Below are 24,942 nucleotides of genomic sequence, written 5' to 3' on the forward strand. Positions count from 1 at the left end.
AAGAGTTCGTTACATTTCGAGGCGATCGCGCTACACACGCTCCTGTTTATTCCACTCTATGAAAAGGAAGCTAGTTTTTCATTTGCCATAGTACGCGATGCGAGACAAGCTTGGAAAATGTAATCGTAACTCGTACGATTAATATCGATTGGGACTCGATGTTGATTAATCGTAATCATGAAAACATTCATATTTGAAAGGCTGAGAGATGTATGAATGATTACATTTGTATTATTTGAATATTTCGTTATTAGTCTGCGGTTGTCGATGTATTTATGGAAAATATAAATTTATAATAATATATGGCATTAATGTAAAGTGATGGTTATAGAATTTAAAGGGTGAAATTAACCGTTGCTTAGGTTCCATTTCTCTTTTTTGTTAGAGAAATATAAATTTGGTTAGACACATCCGTAGTCTGCTTACTATGTCATTCTATAAGTAAAAGAGTTAGATTACAAAAATTTTCAAATATATGAAGTTGTTTTGAACACAGCATTTAGCAATTTATGATATAATTTACAACAGCAAAGATATTTAGTGTGGAATTTAATGAAATAATACGAACGAAAACAGAAGTCCTTGAACTTAAAGAAAGCAGATTGTTACCTTAATCACTGTCAACAAGGTAATAAAGATGGTTGTAAATAAAACTTTAAGATTGCGAGTCCAACACGCTGCTCGTAATACTGCGCACGGAAAACATATTGACGAGGAAACAATAAAACGAGTCTGTGTTTTATGTTATGGCTTAGAAGAATTGTTGCTTGAGACGATCGTAAGCAAATAAAAATGTAAGGAAGACCGATAATTTGTTGTCCAATATGTCTTACATAATAATGCCATAATTCAATGTAAAACGTTTTTAAAAAATCGACTTATAAAACAAATGAAATCTTTATTATTATTCTTCCTCGAGAGAGAAAGAAAGAGAGAGATTTTAATAAATGTTATTATGAAAATATTATTCGTATTATTTTCATAATGCTTTTTACGATTTAATGCTAGTAATATAATTTAAAGATCAGTCGATGAACTCTTGTTACGAAATAATTGAGTGCAAACGCAGAGTTTTCGCGTATCTTTCAAATTTAAATCAATTAAAAAATTATACGGGTTTAACACGATCACCGCCAAGTTCGATTGAAGTTCACGCCGGACACATTTACATTCGTTTCTGTACTCCCCGGACTCAGTTGGCGAACGCAATTAAAATTGGGAAGCGCATCAAATCAGCGAACCGTTGAATACTGTTTGGAAAGTAATGACAGAATCTGTAATTTTGCCTCGCGATATATCGAGAATATAAACGAATACAGAAAATTTTGTGCGACGACAAGTATTCAGGAGCGTGGAATTTTTCATTTACGTGACTGAACAAAACGAAACACGGTCGGTTCGCAAAAAATGATCATTCATTAACGCGATGTTACGTGCTTTTCTTTGTTCTATAACGAATAAATATACCCAAGCTGAAATAGTATTTAAAGAGTTTCCATTCTATCAATACATGGGTAGAAAATTTATACGTGTGTATATAGAAATATTGTTACTATGTTTGATAAATTTAACTTTCGTACATGTATATAAATTGTACTACACACAATCAGGTGAATCCTGTACTAGAACAATAACTTTTTAATTTATAAACTAATTGTGTAATCAAAACCGTATTTCATGGGTTTCTCATATTTCAGTCAACATGAAATAACAAAAATATAATGTGGAAGTGTGAATAAACTGCTGAATTTAATGATAAAACGAAACCTCTTTTTTTGCAATTTTACCCCACAGGATAGAAAATATCATACACATTATTGTATTTTAAATTTTTACTCATCCGTTTTTGGCTTTTAATTATAAAATCTTAACTGAAAAGATTAATTTATAAACAGTTATCTAAAATTTGGAATTTGCAATTTTTAGGATATAATATACAATATTAAAATTTTGGAAATTGGAGAAGGTGCACTTGACATGTAGAATTAACAAGAAAAATACCATGTAGGTGTACTATAATAAATAATGCACAATAATAAATAAAAAAGCAACAACTACGGCATTTCTTTCACTTTTATCGGCGCGTGCAGGGAAAAACACTAAAAGTAAAAGAACTTAAATAGAAAAGCGATTATTTTAAGGCGAAATGACTGCAGCGTGACCGCCACTTTCAAGATAACAGTAAAATGATGTTAAATTCATATGGAAGGGGGAAATGCACCACATATGTAATGAACCGAGAAAAAAATGCTTTCGTTATTCTTTGAAATTTATCCTTCCTACCACGTGCATTATACCGAAATGTTCCACAGGAATAATCTCTATACTAAAAATGTTTCTGTCAAAATTTTAATTAAAGAGCCACTTCTGGAACTACAAGATCAACTTTAGGATAAAGTTACATGCAGGTTCATGTATTTATTTTTATTCACTAATTGCTTCTGTTCTTGAGTTACTAACTTATTTTCTTTTAAATAGTGTATAGACTAGAAAAATGGAAAAATGTAATCTTTCTAAACGAAGATTTACATATATATTTTCTATACTACAAGCATATGAAGTATATTAATAGATTTGAAATATTTTCAAATTACACGATGAGAAAATATTACCAGAGAAGGCTACGTTGTATAATAAAAATAGTACTATAACAGCTAAACCAATTTGCGTAGCATTTAGGAAATAAACGGAACGGTCAAGAGAAACAATTCTCTGTAAACATTACGGACTCGAAGAAACAAAAACCGAATGTATGCGTGTTGTTTTCCTATCCAGGGTAATCAGTAAAGAAAACGTTCGAAGATAAAAATCCCATTTCCCCAGGTGATTGCATCCAACGAAATTATTTGCCACTTTTGCCAGCAAAGAACCAATCCTGCGTCCTCAATTACACACTTTCTTACTTTCAAAAAAAAAAGGAGAAAAAGAAAGGAAGAAAAACAGATCGCAAATGAAACCCATAAACATAACCGGATGAGTACAATTAAATTTGGTATATTCAAAGATCTGTGTAATTTCGTCACTAATGGAAAGAAGATTTAATTACACGCAAGAAGTGAATGTAAAACGAAGCAAAAGAAAAGGGGGAGTGTTCTGGCACAAATTTAATTGAAAAGAATATCGAGCCCCGCCCGTGGAGGATTGCAAAGCGAGCAAACGTGTTTGTACATCCGCGCGTACCGCGAGAAACCGAGAACCGAGGGAAATCGATCGAGGAAGCTTTCTGGAGCTTTGCTTTTCCTCTGATTCCAGTTAAGTGTCCAACGTATCGCTCCCTCTACTTCGTCTCGAATTTTGCGGAAGGCTCGCCGTCCGAGCTTTAATTGAATCGGCTGAAATTAATTTCAGCTGTCGTGGCCCCGGAAGGTCGGCCAGCACCGGGAGAAAGCGAGAGCTTCCGGTCCAGAACGCGCGAATTGCTATCAGGATGAATATCGTCCCTTAAACTTTAACACTCCATCGAATGTAACTGCACAACTTCCACACACACGTATGTACATAACATATATACCATGCACTTTATATGTAATCCGGATGGATGTGTGCAGATGTGGTTCCCAAGCTAGCAAGTCGTCCTGCCACGAATCACTCGGATGGAACTAAATGTTCGAAACACGAGACGGTGAATATCTGCCGACTTATAATTCGAATATCAATATTCAACGCCACTTCCAATGCGTCGCTATAATTTACTTGCCGTTGAACGTTCCTTCGTACTGTTCCCCCGTTAATTGAGTTATCACGTATTTCGTGATCAAAAAAATCTTTCCACCGTTCGAGCATCGGTTTATGAGAGGCATACGACTGTGTCTTGCAAATGATATGTAGAAAATATTTGGGTGTATTTAAGTGTATATATGATTGAGATAGAAACGCGTCTCAAATTATACGTTTATCGATTACGTACCCCGTTTAGTTTTCATTTAACGTCATATAATTTACTCGTTTAATGCTTTATTTCATTTATGCCACTTAATTTATTCATACGACTCGATTACGTGCTTTGAATATGGTTTCGTGTGGAAATTAATACGTGTAAAATACGTTGGATCATCACTTTGAAAATTATATGAATATCGCTGTAAAATGCAAATTCAGGTTAAAATTAAAAGCTGTTTTAAAGTATATGCGTTGTGGTATATACTCTTTTAAATATACATTTTTGTTTGTTCGAGATATTATATAACGCGCGACAAAAATTTGTTGAGACTTAATTATTACAGACATTCGATAAAATCGTAATTAAAAGGAAACACTCCGCGAAATGTTTAACTATATTCTACTGAAAAATGGCATATGAAATATAACTATTTCAAATTTATATGGTATACATAAAACATCATATTTCAAATTTTCAAAATTAATTGTAATATACTAACACCTACCAACTATCACAATAAACATAGCTATGTATATCTACGTATCTCCAGTGACAACGCTAAGTACAGAGAAATATATTCTTCATAGTGTAAACATTATTAAAATAGCACTATAGTTATTAAATAACACGTCTTCTTCATTTATCATTCATATTTAAAAAAAATGTGCTGAAAATCACTTTGGAAAAAGTATTCGCTTAAATAAATTTATCTAACATCACCTATTAATATAAATCATTGAATCCAATACAAACCAATGCATAAAGTAAACAGATACATAATTTACATTTGCTTCGATGATACATCGATAAAAGAGAGAACCGTTCAGCTATCAGAAGAAAAGAATGAGCGCTATGCGATATGGATATAGCAAGTTGATTCTCATAAAAAGAGGTCAGAGTGACAATTTCTGGACGAAAACCATGGTACGTGAAGAACGACCCGTTTCGTTTTCCGATCGACAGACCGGAAGTTGTCGATGGCCGCGAATCGATTCGGCTTCTCGTTGAACCTTGTCCCCTCTACCATTTCCCCATCCCCACAACCGTTATCCATAGCGCGTGCGGGATTATAGTACAAAGGTTTTCGAGCATTTACGTGGTTCGAATGTAAATCCTCATCCACCGACGTGTTTTGGAAAGGTACGCTATTTTTTGTCCCTCCTTTCTCTTTCTTTTGTTCTCTTGTCTATTTATTTATCAAGCCGAAATAGTCTTTCTTCCGAATAAAAATAAAGATACTACAGCGACAGATTGCGTGCGAGTTAAATGTTCGGTAGAACAGATACTAAATATTTCCTGAAACGAAAATGGTAATGAGGAAAGTCCAGCTCTACGATCCACTATCAAGTCCGCAATTGCGAGCAATTTATATGTAAAAATGGAGAAATGGAGAAATATGTGCCGTTAGAACTTCGTATTCAGTATACGTATTGAAATTAAACACAGTCGATTTGATGGTGAACGAAACTAAATTAATCAAAGAACTACAAAAGTTGAAAGTTTCTTAGAGATTATAACTTTGCTAGTAGTATAAGAAGATAATGTATTGTAACTCTAACTTCTTTGACGATGTATAATGTCTAAAGTAGTGTAAAATAACCTCTTCATACAGGTTAAAGTTACTTACATTAGAAAGAAAAGAATTCTAATAATTATGGGGAATTACGTACTTGAATGTTAATGAAAAACTAAATTGTAATAGTATAGATACTATTACAATGATAAGTCACTACAGACAATTAAAAATTCATTTAAAATGTTCAATAATTCATAATGAGTTCCTGATAATAAAGATAGTAAATCCCACAAGTTATAAGCCGGTTACATGAATTAAACCCAACGCTATCGCCGTAAGTTCTCACCATATTCTTATTTTTCCTCTTTAAGACGGTCTTAAAGTTTCCTGTCACTCTAAAAGTCTCGAGGATTTGAATCAAATAGAGCGAACATAATAGGCATCTATTGCGCTTGTTCAAATTTTGATCTCTGATAACGTATTTTAATTTTCATCTGCCTATTGGAATTTTCACGTTTTACTATAAGAATTTTGTTTCTAGACGTACACAGCTGTATGGTTAACCAATGAATTTCATGATCTAAGCGTTACACCGATAGACTCCCTTTTGACGCGTGCTGATCTTCATTTCGTGACGTTCACAGATTTTGCTCGTGGTGCTCGCAGCCTTGAAAAGAATCCGCACTACCGCGTTCAATGAAACGCTGTTTTAAAGAAATTCCAATACCGTAAGAGTACGTTTAGTGATTCAAGACGGCACGGCGTGGCTTTTCCTATTTATCCCTTGCGTCGGCACACAGAAACATAAAAAAAAGATACCTACCCGATTCAATGAAAGCATCAGTTCCTCCCTCTTTCTTACCTTCTTATTTTCTTCTTTCCCTTTTTACTTCATTTTGCTTTTCTACGTTGGCAAAAGCAACACACGTTGACGTTAGTAAGTGTATTAAACTCAAAGTGTTAGACTAGAGATCGCGTGTTTTCCTAGATATGTAGTCAACGTATGAGCAATAAACCCGCAAACTACAGGGTATCTCGTGACAGTTTCACATCGGCGATGCGAGAAGTTGCTTTAAAATCACAAGAAGATTACAATCCCTGAGAAATACCACGTGAATAATATGTCTTCTCCCTATACATGCAGTAAAGTTTCTAAGTCACGCTGTGAGCGTGTTTTTAGTGCCTTTATAGCGGTTCGATTTACGGGTATATTATGTATGAATATCGTATTTGTGAAGAAAAACTATGCTTGTAAAGATCTATTGGCGAATAAAAAATAGTATCTATATATAAACGATATATTACTAGCTATTCTTGCTTTTTAGTCATTTTAATCATTATAATATATTTTTGAGAATTTTGCTTCTAGTAATTCTTATTTACTATAATTATAATAAAAATAATTAATTTGTAGGATATAACATTTATAAAATGTCGGAAGGCATTAAACTTATTCGCAGACACTCTACCTTTATGCTAAGAAAATACAAAAAATCGTTTAACACTTAAGCTAAAAGAAACAGAATACTATTCATAGCTTTATGGCAATTATACACTCTATTTCTTTAGCTTCATTGTACGATATATCACAAAGACGAAACGATCATTATTATACGCTTCTTGATGCGATGTATATCCGTACTTTCGAAAATAATTTACACGCTCCTATGCAAATACGATGCATACACTCCATCGCCTGAAATGGAAAACCGAAACACATTTGCCAGAGGATCTGCATATTCACCAGATTTTCAAACTCAAGTTTCCGAAATGACGACGTCGTCATAGGAAGCGAAAACACCGTATACCGACATAGTTACTGACTTACTTTCGGCCGAAAAAATTGTGTTCTGCTCGTACGGTACACGCGCGTTATGCAACACGTTACATTTTTACCTCCGATTGTTAAAAAAGTAATAGGAAATCCAGAGACCTTGAGGATAGGTGAGAGTGTTATAATTTCACATTCATCGACACAGTTGTTCGCATGTACACCACCGTCCGATTATTTCAAGTTGTTATACTTCAATGCTTTCTACTTGTTTTGTAATAACACTACTGAAGCTTGACCAAAGTGTATGTACAAATTCACGATGAATAAATAACTAAAAATAACATTTAACACGACCTTTAACACAAGAAAAAAAAATCAGTCAACTTGTCAGTAATTTTATAATTAAAATACATGTGTTATATAAAAGTAAGCAAATGTTGAGGTACTTTTGAACGTTGGTGTAATTTACGCGTTTAAAGGGGCGAAAAGGCGTGTTGGTTTCACGTGCATCCGAGGGCAAAGCAACGGACAGTCGCGACGTCGTGAATTTCGCGTGATGCTCGCGATTTTTCTCTGTATTTTTCTGTCGTTCCTTTAGCCAAGCCAGACTCCCCTTTCGCTTTTACAGCGGCCCCTCCGCTATTCCCTTTTTGCCTCTTTCTCCCGACAGAGAGAAATCCGACCACGCCGTGTGCAAACCACAGATGACAAACACGAATGCAAACGGGGCGCAAATTTCAGCCGCCACACCGCCTAGATCGCTGAAAGTTAAGGCGACACTGTGAAAAAAATTTTTGAATAGCTCTCACGCTGCCTCGAATTCGTCTGACTTCGTTCCACGGATAATGCGTCCCGGTGAATGCGAGATTTTTTCTCGTCTCGTTTTGTGCTCGCCAGGCCGCAAAATGCGGTTGTAAATGTGCAGCAGAGGCCAAATTGTTTTCCCTAGACGTTTCAATTCTAATGAAATTCGCGTCACTAGAGTGTGTCAAATGGAGTAATAGTATTTAACACTACTGTCAATTAACAATTTCGCATTTCAATTAAATTTGGCATATGTCACATTAGAACATAACAAACGTTTAAGGATCGCAGGGGAAAAATATAATTGTTAGATATCTAAACATAATTGGGAAGAAGATTTGTTAAATCCAAAGATTGAAAAATCAGATAAAAAGAGACATATTGATAACATGAGATTGATTAATAACGTATTGAATTTCAAAATTGCTTTTCTATAAAAATATGTTTTTCTCTTGTAATCTTCCATAGTTAAAGTTGTACAGCAAATGAAATAAATTGACATATTAGCTGTGACTATCGAATAATCAATCTTCTAAATACATATTCTTAGCAATTGTCGTATTCTAAAATAATCTTCTTCTAACAATGCATACACAAGTAGAATATTGATTCGAAGTGAAATATATTATCTGTTCTACGATCTCCAAATCTCCCTCTGATTGCAGCACAAACGTAAAATAAAAGGTGAACCTCAAAAATTCCCGAATCCGCAGAATGTTCTACTCCGCTGGAGAACTTTAACAGATCGCCATTGTCTGCCTAAGAAACGATTCTTAACCCCTGATTACTCCGTTCCGCCCTAAAGATTCAACGAGGGGTATTCGTTCTAAATTCCCTTTAAACGGTTTTCCAGCCCCGCGGAGAAAATGCTTTCGTCGCATCCAAGCAACAACGATAGCGATAAACCGGCGATAATGATGCCAATTTCGCGTGACATTCTCGCAGGAGAGATCGAGCAAGGTGGTGGCACAGTTTGAAAACCCAGCCGCGATCCGTACAGCTGTTCGTGAGGTAATTACGTTGGTGGCAGTCGTCGGTGCCGAGAAAAGCGTTGTCTTCGAACACTTATCGTTATTACCGCGATAAATCAGCTTAATCCTTCGGTCCCGTGCGAACGGCCCGTGTGTTCACGGAACCAAAGGAAAAGGGGTGCGCCATAATTTAAGCCTAGTCGTCTTCGTTTACTCTCCTTTTTTTCCCCTCTTTTTCTCCCTCCCTTTTTTCAGAGATACCGACCGCGATTTTTTGTCGAGCGGCTTCCTAGGAACGTAAAACGACCACGTGGCGCGGGTAATAGCACCGGAATGTCTCCGGCTAAGAAAATCCATCTTGCGCGAGCAAAGAGCGTCTCGTTCTTTTATCCAATTAGAAGTGAAAGCGTCGGTTCAGGGAATGTGTGGCACGTTCGCTTCGCGAAGGAAAAGAAGAAAGAAAGCTGCCGCCACCGGCACAGCTCCAGCTCCACTGTTGCCCTGTGAATCTAGAACGATCGAGTGTCTGTTGTAATTCGAACAATCTAGCATATGTGCCACATACGTGAAACCACCAACGCTCCCGTTAATTAGCATTCTCTTGCGCCACCGCAATCTCTTCTCGTTTCTTCCTCTCGTTCGATCGGCAAATTATACATTCACCTACCTTCGTGTCGAACACTCGCTGCTATTATTAGAATTTCATTGGAGTCTCTTGTGGAGAAAAAAGTAAGTGGATAGTGAGCGTCGCTGGTGTGTTTAATAGTGGAAGCATACTATATTGAAACGTAACGTTTGATTACAATTTAATCGCGTGTATTTACGCGTTTTGCGGTATCAAGTATAAGTGGTATCGTAAATTTTGTGCTTCGTATAAAATTAAAAGAGATAATAGTGTGATTAGTCGACGAGTAATAGTAATTGTATCGATATTTTTGTCGAATTTCTTATTCAGAAAGCTATATATGTATACGGTGAGCATCTAGAACAAGTCATACCTCTTCTTCCAAGCACCACGATGCATGTGCATTTTATAGTTGAATTATTTCTTTTAAATGGAAATATTCTTCTTGTTTATTCAGGATAAATTTGTGTATGATGTAACAATTCTAAATATCTAAATTTTACCGAACTATACTGTTTTTTTAGCAACCTATATTATTGAATTAGTATCTTAAATCTATTATAATAAAACGTATCTCTCCGTTTGCAAATATTCTTACACATAAAAACAGAGTTTTATTTCGTCCCTTCGTAAAACCTGCTGTCCGTGTTAACGCAAAATCGATAAAGTTACGTACATATATATTGAGAAGTCCTCAATTTATGATCCATGCTACACTTTAAATAAAGCGAAATACCGAAAAACCATAGATACAGTGTACATTTTAGAACTTTTACGGTTGACATTCGGAAGTTTTTCCGATTTCAAGGCCAATTTGAATTTTTTTATTGGAACGCTTCACGTCTATTTTTATAGTCATGAAAAAATTGTTCCGGTAAAATACTAGAAGGACTGTTGTTTTATACATATATACCTATATATAGTTGCGCGTATGAATATTAAACTACCTCTGAGATTCGACAGATTATTTTATTTAAAATTTAATTATCTTATTTTAGAAGCCACATATTATGTGGTTCGTGTTACGATAAAATCTCCATTAGAGCGGTTTATCGATATCTCGTTTGGTTTAAAAGATATTGACACATCAACCATCCTGTGTTTATTACTAAAAATCGATACAATGTAACGAGTTATACTATACGTAAAAATTGTTGTAAATAAAGTTGCTGTTTAATATTCTTAGCAAAATAAATATAATACATATTCGACAGTGTACATATAGAATATATATTTACTACATAATGGATCTTTTAATTTTTTGTTTACTCCTGTATCTCATTTGAAACATCTAAAACCGAGAAGCAATATTTATTTTTATTGCATTATTTGTAGAAATGCGATATAATTCTCATGTTTTTAAACGGAACTGAATGCGTTTATCAGATGAATTTTATTGAACGATAAAGTAACCACCCTGGACTAAAATGGAGATTATCGTGTGTTATTGGACAAAACAGCACGATACAAAACATTGGCATGCAACGGAAACATAGCTATGTTTCGAAATAACGGCTAAGAATCATTAATCTGTATCGTTTTATGCTAAAACGATGATAAACATAATCCTAATGTTCATGAATATTTCATATTTTGTGACACAGACGATATTCAAAAATATTACCAAAATATTCATAGACTATAGGAAATAAAAAGTGATAATATCAGTGCGGCTGTTTATAAAGATGACTATAAAATTCACAATTTGAAAGAATAATATTATGATTACAATACCCACCTACAAAATAAACGAGGAAGAATTTGATATCAAATGGGCGATTTTTCAATTGATATTGATAGTTAAAAATAAATGATAAGTGAAAAGTAGTTATAAATATTTTACGGACAGCAATAAAATCTAGTCTGCAACGTGTTAAACTGTCGTAAGGAATATTACAGAAATTCTCAAAGAAAATAAAGATTATAATGTTTCGATTCAAATTTAAAAAAAAAAACGTTCTTTGAATTATTGATTATAATAACAGCCGATGCGATAAGTGAATAATAGATTAGAAATAATAAAGAGCTAATAACTGAGCATAGTAACAGCATAGATTGGGAGCTTTTCATATATTGCGCTAAGAAAACTTCAAATCTCATTTCATATGGTAAATTTAGGAGAAAAAGTTGCTTCCCTCTCAAGGCATTAATCTCAAGTATGGAAAGATCAATACCCACAACATTGACATATTAGTTCTACCACCATTACTTCCCAAGTAATTCTTAAACAACTTCTAGAAAAAGTTCTATGCCAAGATTATATTCAACGTTGATTTTATGCAGCCGATTTTATTAAATTCTTTATTCATTAAACACATTCGCAACGACCATAAAATATCAGGAAAGAATATCGATATCGTATCGATTCTCAATAGCATAATTCTTTAATGTTTCCTAAAGCGCTGTTTTATCGTGAAATATAATGAACGAGAATCCTTATAGAAGGATTTACGAGTAATGAATATTTTTTCTTCAAGCTTTTATGCAATTAATCAAGTCATAGCATATAAAATCTCTGTCATTGCAACTTAATTGCATTACAAATTAAAAACGAAATGTACTTTTCGTGTCACGTTAAGCACGTCAAATAGTCTTGCTGAAAGCAAAGATACTTTAAAGAATACACACACGCTATTAAAAACAAATGTAATAATGTATAGACCATTTTCTCTTTTTTAAAGAAAGTAGTTAATTTTGAAATCATTTGTAATATTAACCAATATATCTGTTATGTATTATAAATTCTCGGGATATAAACTGAAAAATAAACTAATTTGTTTTAATACAATGTAATGTATTGATTCCCCAAGCAGAATTTATTTTTTACTCTTATACGAATATCTACTATTTAATATCGTTAAAGCAGAAAATTTTAATTAAGTATCTTTTAAATTAAACGTAAACTGAAAATACTACTTTAGACGTTTAATTAACTCGTTACAAGTCTGTATAAATACTAGTCTAGAAATCATGCTTTCTTTTATCGAAGAAGATCCCTTCTGCTAAAAGATGTAATAAATGCAAGAATATATTGAACTTGGAGGAAACGATAATGAAATGTCGGAATCGTTATGTTAACGTATTGCTCTCTGCGTTCTACGAATAGTTACATCTCGAAAGCTCACGAGGATTATTCATTTCACCTCAACAACCCTTAAGGGAGTTCCTTCGACGACGAAGGAGTTGGTGTAAGGTGTATGTAGTTCGTACAAACCGCAAATCCCGCGACGACCATTTCAACCCTTACGATTTCACAGTGCTAATTCACTATACCCAGGAAATCATTGAAGGTCTAACACGATTCTGAAATAATGGATTATTAAATAATGGTTAGGGAACATCTATAAAATAAAATTAAATGCACAATATCCAAATCATCAAAAGGCAATCTTATCTGAATATTAATATTATCGATATTGAGAAATAAGTGAAATTAAATATAGCAAAAATAAAGATGATTAAATATTAAATAAAGCTCCATTGAGGTTTCAAATGCTAGATAAAGAAATTAAAAAATAAAAATTACTAGCGTAAGAATACTGATACAAGGAAGGTTTAGAAACATTTCCTGTGTGAAAATGTTTGTAAAGTGGCTTTGGGCACAGAAACTAACTTTTGTTTCCCAAAGGAGCACTCTTAAACCTCTTAAGAGAAAAAGTTAAAGTACTCCGTCTATTTATGCTGTTCACGATCTTTTAACTCTTGGTCAATGATTTTGGAAGTTTAATTTCTTTGAAAATTTCAGAAATTAGAGGATTTTATTAACTTCACTTTGTCTTGTACGAAAGTTTTGCGAAAAATGTAACTCTGGGCTGAAACAAATTTACATATTTAGGAAAGTAATTAACCACTTTAGAAGTTAAATAAGCTAATAATTAACTTAAATATATACGACCTAAATTAGTATGACATAATTTTTAAGCGATCGAAGGGTAAAATATTGTAAATGCGGGTCTCATTAAATGTTTTCCGAATTAAACTTGCAAATTAATCCTATGATAATTAGATTTATTTAAGGGAAGAATAAATTGAATGATTAAATAAGTCAGGAACTTTTAACGCGAATAACTTTTTGTTCTAATTACTTATAAGCCTGGAAAGTTTCTGGATCTAATTGATGATCTTGCCTGTTAATTGCTATTTGATTAATGATTTGTTAAAACTCGTAGACTAATTATTTAAAAGGTTTCTTTCAAAAAAGACGTAGAACAACAGCCTGTAAGTAAATACGAGCCGCTATTTATCATATAATACTACGAAGGACATCCTAGAAATAAATACAAAAATTTTATTTACAATTTGTATAAAACAAAAATATCTTGACAGTGAACATGATTTTCATACAATATTATTCTCAATTATTATGAAAAGAATGCAAGTAATTATCTCTCTGGGTTGAATGTTTTATTTCTAGGTCACTAGCTTTAGTATCCACTTAATCATAAATCTGATATAAAAGCTAGATTGTAGAAGAAAGTGGATAAAAATTTCAGAAATGTATTTAAAATAATTTTCTATTAATTTGAAGCTCACTACGAATATTTAGATGTATATATTTATCGATTAGAAGCTTGTTTAAATAAGCTTATTTTAAATAAGTAAGATATTTATACAATAAATATGAATAAAAAGTTCGATTGGTATTTATAATCTAAAATTTCAGTTTGTCTTTAAAAAAAAACCAGTATTTCCCTACAAATTCGATATTTAAATATTTAATTTCTCCTAAGGTATATATATCATATTTTATTTCAAATTTAAAAGTAGTTAAATGTTTGCCACGTTCCTACTGAAATTGTTTTATAATTTCTATATGTATAATCTAAAATTCTATAAAATTTTATAAAAATTTCTTCAATTATTCAATCAACCATCGTCATACTACGTTCTCGCGTTGTCATATTGCCTTGAAAGTAGTCGAAATCTCCGAAGACCATTTAATTCGAAAAAAGCAGGACAGTAAGTTACTCAATCTGAGATATACCCACTTGTTTGTTCATGGGAATTGAAACGTTGATGCGCGTCACAGTTCGTGCCGTATCGAATGTTCGGCGAGACGTCTTTTCAAACACCATAAACGTCTATCATGATTGTTCCCTGTGGAAAATAAAGTAATGCGCATAGAAGAGGATTCTCTACCTTACGTCACGTAGCATATTTTGTAAAATACAGGTATCTCAGGCGTGCAGAGACGCCAAGCTTTTGGAACCCGAAGAAGCCTCCCAGCTAGATACAGCCATATCGCTTTCAACGATATCTCATGCGCTCACCATGCACCTGCTTTCGAGATAGCAACAGAGTACTTCTCCACTGTCCTCCTGTTTCCCTGCCTTCCCGCGTCACCTCTCGACACCTTACCAATGCATTTCTCACCCTTCTCTCGCTTCCTCCTCTGTTTCTCTCTCTCTCTCTCTCTCTCTCTCCCTCACTGTCTCTCTTTCTCTTCTCAATTTATCTCGTTCCACCTTCCTCGTTTCAACCATTTCCCCTCTCTATCTCTTTCTCTCTCTGCTGGTGCAAAGCAGATTGCCAAATATCCACAGGTTGTTGATTTTAGCGACTATGTGTTGCGAATAGCATATCACCGCACGTGTCAAGACGAATACAGACAAAGCTGAATGGAGTGTAAATGGAGTGTGTGCTGAGGTGAACAGCGGAGATTTCGATGGGCCCTTAAGCTATATTGTAGCTATAGGGGATGAACATCCACGAAATTTTACCGGGTAATAGGCTTTTTGTTTTACTATCGCGGTTGGGGATTGCGTATATACGTAAGTACTACGTGTTATATGACGTGTTACGTGTTTGGAGTATATCATCTAATTATAGAGGAAGGTAGAATTTGGAGACTATGATGGAAGAACATGATATATCACATTTTCTATCTTTTACAGAAAAGCAGTTTTTAAGTTCACTACGTTGTCATATTACCATAATCGTATTAATATTTCGTTTTAGAGCTAAACTTTCTAATTTCCTTCAGAGTTTTGAAAACATTGCTCGTTATAATAATTGTACATTCTACTTCCATAAATCTTCGTCAACTTATCAGCAAGTTTCAGAAGATATGCATGTTTGGATCTAACGGGTCCAGGTTTCTTAAGATTATGTTTCAATATTTCTTATAATCAATATATACATTCAACAAACTCATTATTTAACGTAGCTTGTAATTTACTCTAATTATACTATTATGCACAATAGCTTTATATGAAATAATTTCAATTTTGAAATAATTCTAATTGAATACACGTTCCTGGATTATTAACACTTTCACGAACTCCGTACGATGTTAATTAACAATGTTTGCAATAAAGCATTCATATACTTATAGCATGCACATCGAAACATGATTTGTACTGAATTTATAGAATGATTGTACAAGATTACATAAAAAATTTTTAATCATTATTGAAAATTGCTTTTCATATTTATATTCCTTTTTTACAGCAACAAATTTATATAACGAATCGTATTTTTACTTTATTACACTTTATCATGCCCTAGTAAAAAATACTTTATAAACACAGATGAAATGGAATCATCTCTACGCAACCAATCCATCATCAACTGGATATTCCAAACGCGATTTTATCTTGTTTTTTCATCGATTGATAATCCGCTGACAGATTAAAATAGATCACCGTGTACACGGGTGACAGGGGCGATCAAAGCGTTAAAAGAACACATTACCGGCTGAGAGCTCGAAATGGAATTTGACGGGCGAAAAGCGTACGGAAAAGCACACAAAAAAAGGAGATAGGGAAAACGGTGGGAAAAAAGTGATCGTCAACACGCTCCAATAATTCGACTCGATTCTGCTCGTTAATTGGTGGCGTACGCGAGGCAAGATTGCGAACGCTTGAACGTGATAGGCTTTCCCTGGATCCAAACATGATCGCGCTCGATGCGTCCAAGATCATCGACGAAATTCAATCACTTCGATATCGCGATTTCGGTGAATCGGCCAGAGGCAGGAAGTTGGAGGCGTTGGGGCGCCTTACCTTCCATATATAGGTTGCCTGGATCAGCCGCATCTGCTCTCAATGCAGCTCATATCTGAAGCCTTACGACGTCGAAGCTTGAGAAGGCGATAAGCGGTCGAGAGGGAGTTTCACGGGGATTCCATCGAGGATTCGAGTGATGTTCGGCTTGTCGTGCTAACCAAGAGAGCGCGGAACTACCAGTCGAGCGGTTTGCGAGGAAACCAGGGGAAGGTTAGAGGCGGAAGTAGGTACTTGGATATGGAAATGGGATGGCCCCGGTGCAAATGCAAAGCTCGAATCTATCAATTTCACTCTGCAGATAACCGCGATTCTCGGTGATGCTGGAGAAACCAGCCAGCCTAGATAATCCGCTGATTCGAATAGTAAACACAAAGACCTCCAAACTTGAACAGTTCTATCCATCGAAAGGGGGATGAAAAGTGAGAGAAGGAATACTATAGAGAAAAAGAGTCGGGGGAAAAGAAATTAATAGAAATTTCTTTGTGGTAAAATGAAATAGGAAACACAAATTGAATGTTAATCGTATTACAAGACTGAAACTGTATTTACTCTAGTTTTCGCTTCAACGGTATCAAATAGGTACATACATATACATACGTAGCTAGTTTCATCCTGCCTTAAATTAATAACAGGGTGGGTTAGCATTAACCCTTGACGATCGTTCGTCACTCGCATACAAGTCCACATAATGATACGCGTTATACGAATGCTTTGATGTCTGTTGTTAGTAACGCGATGCGCAAATGTCATGTTGTTATGTCGTGTATAAGTTTGTCCCTCCTTCTCTTACACTCTTGTGCTGGTCGGTAACCATACGAACGATAACGAGCTTGTCGCGTGTATTTGATTCGCTGCGTCGCGTCGGCGGATACGAATCCAGTGAATTTCGCTGGCCCTATGTCAATCGATACACAAAAGGATGCTCTTGATTTACGAGCTTGCATGCAGTTGTCTGCGACCAAGTAATCACACAGTCAACGTGCATTTCAAGGAATGCCATAAAGACGTTATTTATACAAACAATCAATTGATAAGGCATTAACTATTAAAACTAAGTCGTGCTTCATGTTCCTCACTATGTGTATAATTAGATATATAGAGAAAAAGTTTCGAAGAGAAACGAATTGAAAAATCGACAAAGAGTTAGCTAACAAAAGTCATACAAAACATAATTATAGGAAGAAGAGAGCTTCGTGCAGATCTGTAGATAGCTCTTTATGGCGAGCGGCTCATCAGTACAAGACTATGCTACGCACGTAATCAGCAATATGTATATGCCGTGATTGATTGTGGAACGCATGGGTAATGTGAATGTTAAACAGGAGAGATATACATAGTACGGTATCTAGCAAAACATATGTCTGCATCGAATTGATTAAGGAGACTATTCCTCAGATCGTAGAATTATTTTTCTACGTTGAAGCTTTTCCTGTGTTGAAAAGTATAAATAGACTGTGAATATTTATATACTTGTAGCAAACTTAAAGGTACAAAAATAGGATTCAGAAAATTTCATACAAATATGGGATATAGAAAATTTAAAGGTACAATGATATTGAAAAATATATAAAATATATAACGAATAACATTTAGTGGATGAAACAAATCTCTACTTAGATTCCATCCCTTTATCGTTGTGAAGTATAAACAATCGCAGTCTAATAATAAATTTTTGAAAGTTATATATTAATGTAGTCACTCTTGTATTATTTTATTTTTCATCGAATCAAAGCTTGTGTGCAAACCAACGCAGTTCTGCAGTAGTATTCTAATATACGTTAGCTAAACTATTGCTTTTCTAGATTATAGTTCTTTTAATTAAGATGTTGGGCACATACCGGGCGCTTTATTGTTACAGAGTTTCCTGATTATTCCTGATACCTCTGCGGGAAAGTTAGTTTAGTAGGGTTAACTGGTGGGTTGTGAGGGAAATGCTCGTTAAGGAGCCCGTAGATGGTTACGTTAATTTGTACGATGAAGAAAGGGTTACAGAAAGCCGAGGATAGTATTGTGTAAGTTGCTGTAGTACGATGCAAGTATTTCAGCTCTGCCCTTTTCATTTTGAACGGTCGAATTATTACGCTGAAGAGGAGTTCTGGTCTATTAACTTGTGAAGGTTGAAAAATTTAGTCAGCTTCCATAGGTTATTTTGACATTTAATTTGTTATTTAATAATAAAGCAATTTAAAGCTTATGATTTCATTGAAAATCACACAAATATTATTTAACTGTTAACCCAGCGAACAGATCTAAGAAAATCCAGAAGGCTTGATAAATTTATGTATTTTTCGAGTGATGCTATGAGAAACATTGACTTTAAAACAATCATTAAGAGAACAATCATTAAATAGACACAAGGAATACTATAAAAATCAAAGTAACATAGAAAACAATCCCTATTTTTAACAGGGCAACTTTAATCGTTGCATTTTAATATTCTTTCCCATCTTGTATTAAATGATTCAATTTATTAATGAAACTAACGGTTATATTTATCACACGGAATTATCTTGCAATTTTACCGAGTTACTGAATGAAATATGTAGCATTGTCAGAGTGCAATCCAAAATAATTGAGAATGATCTTTTCCGCATGGAGAAACCGAGAAAGAATTTCGGTAACATTGTATGATAATGTCAGAAAGCTGGAGAGCGGAATGTTGGTCAGTGAGAATCTCATATCCATTATGGTGTCGTTATTTATCACTGCTCTGTTTGTCTCTGGTTTCTGTTGCGGAATACGTGTAGCAGTTATGGTGAACCTGATGCGACGAATGTCTCTCTTTGCTTGTTTCGACGAAAGTAGATGAATTTTGATTCTGGACACAGTAGGAACTGACTTTCACGTACTGTTCGTGATTTGCAGCACGGGATCCACATCCGTACAAAGTGTAGTATGTTTGATTACTGTCGCTATGAATGCGTTGTACACGTGAGCACCGCTAATAACTCTGCTAGAGACATTGACCCTAACAAAGTTTATCTATCCCATCTAACCTATGAGGTCAATTCATTTGTAAATTACATGAGTATAATACGACTCTCTAGTTGATAGTAGACGCTATAATAGATATGTGGAAGACAGTTATTAAGTCCACATTCCTTTATAAGTATTACCCTATTTGGTGATTTCATACAAAACGCGATAATTGATCTAAATCATTACAGCAGCGATTAACCGATTAGAATTTTGAACTTGAGCAAGATAACTATCTGAAATATACAATAAAAGTTCGCAGATACTACTTATAGGAATTAATATTTTATTTGTATACTATAATATCATAACTTAATCCTATTTAAAAAATTGTTAGTGAATTAGATAAGAAATTCTGGCTCAACGTTGAATCTAAGAAGTTTGTTTAGAATTTGAATCTTGTCTCAAAATTTAAGTTCTTCCTAATGCAAAATTGTAATAGTCAATATTTTATACATGCAAATAAATATTGATACCAATGAATTCATAGGTAAACATATTTAAATGGAAACGTTAAATAAGAATTAACGCTTCTGAGATGAAGCTCAAGTATTTCAAATAATGTTTTGACTGGTCAAAATATCATTTAAAAAATCTCTTTATACAATACTGTTATCGACAGATAATTTTCCTATGAATTTCAATTAACATTATTTTGTTTACTACGTTTTGATATGTTTAATACGTATTTGTTTGATACGTTTTGATCAAAATAACGGGTGTACAGAATTTTATGTTCTAATTGGACAGCTCTTCTTTAATACAAGAACCAGATTGCAGAGTTGTATTAAACATTTTAAACACAGACTCATCAAATCAATCAAAACATATGACTCGTGTTTCTTTTCTATGCATGACCAATAATCTATGTAATATTTAACAACAAAAGGCCTGTTCTGCGAACTGACAGCTGTTATGCATAAATTTTTGAAAAAAATTAATCCAACAACTTTGTAATTATGTGTCAATAGAGTTCTGTATTCATGTGTCGAAATATGCTTCATTTTTGTTAAATGTTTCTCTTTTGTTTCTTTTTAAAGACAGCGCTCGCTACTGAAATTCGATTATATCAGCCTTTTCTTGAAAATGCATATAAAAACCAGATATGATAGTATTAACGTAGAATGATTACCATAAAATAATTCTAACCGAAAGCTGTCGCTATTTCGCCATTTCAGATTTAGTTTAAAGGTAATGGTGCAACTATGATCATCGACGAAAGCAATTTGATAATGGCCGTAAAGCGACCGACAAGAGAGTTCTAACAATAAAGCTGGTTCAATTGCTGAAACAGACGTTATGGATATGGAACATGAAAAAAAAAAAAAAAATAAATAAATATGCGTGACGTGCATGATTATATGATAGCAATGATCCATTACTAAAGGATCATACAGTTAAGGAAATACGAAAAAGACGAATGAAAAACAAATTATGTCGAATTGAAATATTTCCGGAAGATTCCGAAAATACAAACGGTGTCAATAATATGCTTCACGGAAAATATTAAAACACTGAACGTACGTAGAATTTTTATCAGTAAAAATAGTGAAATTTATATAACAAAAAATAGTAAAATACGATGATTTCGCGTGGAAAGTTACAAATGTTCGATCGATTTTATGTTGCACGCTGCATTTGAAACTAATTGCTGCAAATAGGTATTTTCAATATAGTGAATTGATTTACGAGGGACTAATAAAATTGCGTGCGGCATTAATAAATAGAAACATGTGAATGCTGCTACGTGATATTGTATAAAATTGTTGCATAATGCATAGAGGATCGCGTTCCATGCAAAAAGCAAATCAACTGTTCGCCTACGTAAAATGCACAAAGGAATGCATACTTTACAAAAGATGAATCGATTTTTCGGTCTATATTGCACAGAGAATTGTATATTCTACAAAAAAGAAAAAAAGGAAAATGGATCAATTGAATTTTCAAATATTACCATATTTCCTGTGCTTATCCGATCTCTCGTCTGCTGACTATCAATTTTTCAAATAGTTGGAACTATAACTTCGTAGGCGTGAAACAGTTTCCGTTATAAGTCCTTCAAAATATTTAAAAAAAAATTTTTGGAATTATATTAACGAACGAATTTATCAACTATTAATGCATACGTAAAAATAAAAAGAAATTTATTTTTTATTTTAAACGATTTAAAAGCCCTGGAATTTTCCCATGGAATAAACAGAATTTAATTAAAAGTTACATAACTATAAATTTTATGCTACTTTTTTAACATTGTACTATCGTGATTCACTTACATATCTACATATTTACTTGCATATTTATTATATCATTATATTGGTATTGTGTTACTACAATCAACAACAGTCATCTTCTGAAAGTTTATTATAAGAGTTGCAAATCTATTGCAGTGATATGATATTCTGGCTATCGTTAAATTTTAAGTCTTCATTTTATATCAGAGATGTGAATATATATGTATATATAAATCAGCAGTTTTAATTAAAATTTAAAAGGGACATAATTTTTTCTTACGCAAATTAAACATATCAAATGGAAATGCGATTTACGGATCAGTTTCTTAAATGAAAACCAAATAGCAGAAGTTGCAAAAAATTTTACAGATTGTACTTATTAGCTTTTTCACGATTTTACCTACATTCGCAGTTCTTCAAGAATATTTCAAACGAGAAATTAAAACTCATTAAATATATCATTCTATGTTAACTGAAAAAACGAGAAGTGTTACTTGTAGGATACAGAAATTCTTAAAATTTCCTTCATTTTCGAAATTTCAATAAATTTTCTTTTTCAAAATAATTTTCGTGATATTCAATTGTTTGGTTTTATGTATATTGTCGTCGAAGTTGGATAAAATATGTCGTACAAATATAGGATTAACTGCAGAGGATCGTTATCCACGAAGAGAATGTAATTTCATGTCATTACAGTTTAAGTTGACATTTTTCTTTTATTTTCAACAACTGTCAAATAGAAAATTAAAACGACGAATTAAAATAGCGTGAATTAACTGGAAAACTTTGCATTCGAAATTTAGGTCGTTCTTCAAATCCTACATTCGACCTGTTTCTTTTCATTTGATTAAATGTTATGCATATCTTAAAATCTACGTTATTTTGAAAAACGCGTGCATTAAATGCATATTAAAAATTTCAGCACTTAGGATAAGAATATTTTTATCCGGGTATTTATACATATTTGTTTATTACGCGTATACATATATTTACAAAAAATTACAATAAAAATGTAAACTATCAGGCAATAAATAATCTTTAAATTTAACAGTGTGTCCGAGTGTAGAAAATGGTATATTTCAAAACTTTAATTTGCTAAAGCAAAATGAACAATGGAAATACAAAGGGATGAAAAATGTATGTACTATCTTAATCTACGTGAAAAAACTTCCACACAGTTTTTTTAAAAAACGTTTAAAAAGACAAAAATAAAATGAAAATAAACAAAAATTGCACAGTATTTTTATAAATGAAGGAATAAATTTAAAAAGTTTATAAATTTTCAGAAAATGGAACAGCCATGCGGCTTTAACGTCGTTTTTATCATAAAAATAATTGCTTTTAATAAAATGATTTTAATGAAACAATTATTTCCTCCATTAAAGATTGTAATTCATGTAGTAAAAAAAATTAAATAAATAAACGAACTGACGTCGTTAAGCTACTGAAATTTTTCGTGTTACGAGTTCATAACCGGTGGAAATTTCCAGTACCATGAATTTTGCATTGAAATTTGGCTACGTAATCCTCTTCAGTATGCCATTTTCCATCGTACCAGTACACAGAAATGTGTGATTACTGTTATTGCAATCATTATTGTCGCATTTATGCAGCTAAAAGACAGGGGAAATATTTTACACGGCTATTTCAAAATTTTAGCTGAACGCTTGATACAAGAAGCGAAAAACTTTTACGGATATTAAGTAAATAATTGCATAAATGATCTGTAAGCGCGTGCAGCACAAGTTAATGATAAAAAATTTTCAAAGGAAACTGTTCAACGTTACCTGGAAAAAATTTATTTTCTATTCATGCATCATCTTTTCAAGCTCCCAACATTTTTTCCTTGTGTAATGAATTAAAGCTCTATTCAGTTTACTTAGAAAGAGTTAAAGTTATGAAGATTAATGTACGCTGGCGAAGTTACCTAGGCCAATGCTAGCAACGTGCTAAAAAGGCAAAACGACTAACAAAACGTGATTCTATTCACTCGTAAACTGGTACACAAAGAAAGGGTAAATCCTTATAATCATTTTAATGATAATTAAATTGTATGGTTTGTGTCGTATATACAAGAACGCCAAGAAGAATTCTTCCAGATATTAATAAAGCTACGAACAAGAAGCGTAATTAAAAATATCATATATCTGAATTGAAATAAATATAAAAATTTAACATTTTGTAATTCTTGAAATAATAAGCATTTCATTAATCATAAATCAAAATGTTCCTGAGCTTTGATTAAATTAAAAGGAAATCTAAAATAATTTAATCTCTGATTCACTGTTGGATTCAAATGGAAAAATACAGTTGACAATTAAGTTAATTAAAAATGGTATCAGAAATAAGATATTAGTTTCCATCACCGCGTTTATTACAGATTAAATTCTATATTTCAATAGTGTAATTTGTAATTAATAAAATTCGTTAGTCAAATTGATTAAGAACACATCTTCATGCACGAAAGTTATCAAAAACGGGTATAATACTTGAATTAGCATATTCTGGACGCTGTTATGCAACTAAAAACTAAAATAGATTGTTCTAGTACGCATATACCCATTTTCATCTTTTCACCGTGAAATTTCTTTTTATATTACAAAAAAAAAATTTTTTTCACATTTAAGTCGTTTACCATTTCAACATTTCAATTGTTCACGATAAAATTCGATTCCGTGCTCATTGGATGAAAAAAAAAAAGGCGAGCTATTCAAGATCGTAGTAGATAAGCGGAAATAAAAAATAACGCTCATCAAACGAACAAGAACAAAGAGCTATACACAGCGTGCAAGTAAAGTCGCACACTCATCACTTCTGGTATTAATCACACATACCATCGTTGAAACGCGTTTAACGTGCGAAGAAATTAACAAGCCGCGATAAAACAAGAGTCAGATGGGAAGAACAACATGTAACGTCGTGTTTCATCGTACAGTGCTCCTCGAAAACTCCGTTGGCAACATATAGAACGGCAAACGAACCTTTCATCGTCGACGCATACACAAAAACGCGCAGATCCACTGTATCGAGATACGCTGCGCGCGTTAATTAGTACTCCATAAATCATGCGAACAGTACGCTTCCACCAGGCTGATCAACCAAGAGCACCTACCTGTGTTAATTTCGTCTAGACTACACCAGGATAATTCCAGCTACAT

General features: G+C 33.4%; 1 protein-coding gene across 10 annotated transcripts in view; it reads right to left on the reverse strand.

Annotated features, from left to right (window-relative positions):
- Atg16 (Autophagy-related 16) overlaps window positions 1-24,942 on the reverse strand; it is a 238,607-nt gene that overhangs the window by 139,829 nt on the left and 73,836 nt on the right. Inside the window, exon 9 of one of the 10 annotated variants that reach the window (XM_072003920.1) lies at window positions 17,100-17,529. The exons of the other annotated variants lie outside the window; for them this stretch is intronic. Coding sequence (XP_071860021.1) covers window positions 17,473-17,529 — 57 coding nt within the window. The 3' untranslated portion in view covers window positions 17,100-17,472. Of the gene's footprint in view, window positions 1-17,099; window positions 17,530-24,942 lie in introns of those variants that run through there. 10 annotated transcript variants of the gene reach the window in all.

The sequence above is a fragment of the Bombus fervidus genome, chromosome 5 (assembly GCF_041682495.2).
Source record: "Bombus fervidus isolate BK054 chromosome 5, iyBomFerv1, whole genome shotgun sequence".
Lineage (NCBI taxonomy): Eukaryota > Metazoa > Arthropoda > Insecta > Hymenoptera > Apidae > Bombus > Bombus fervidus.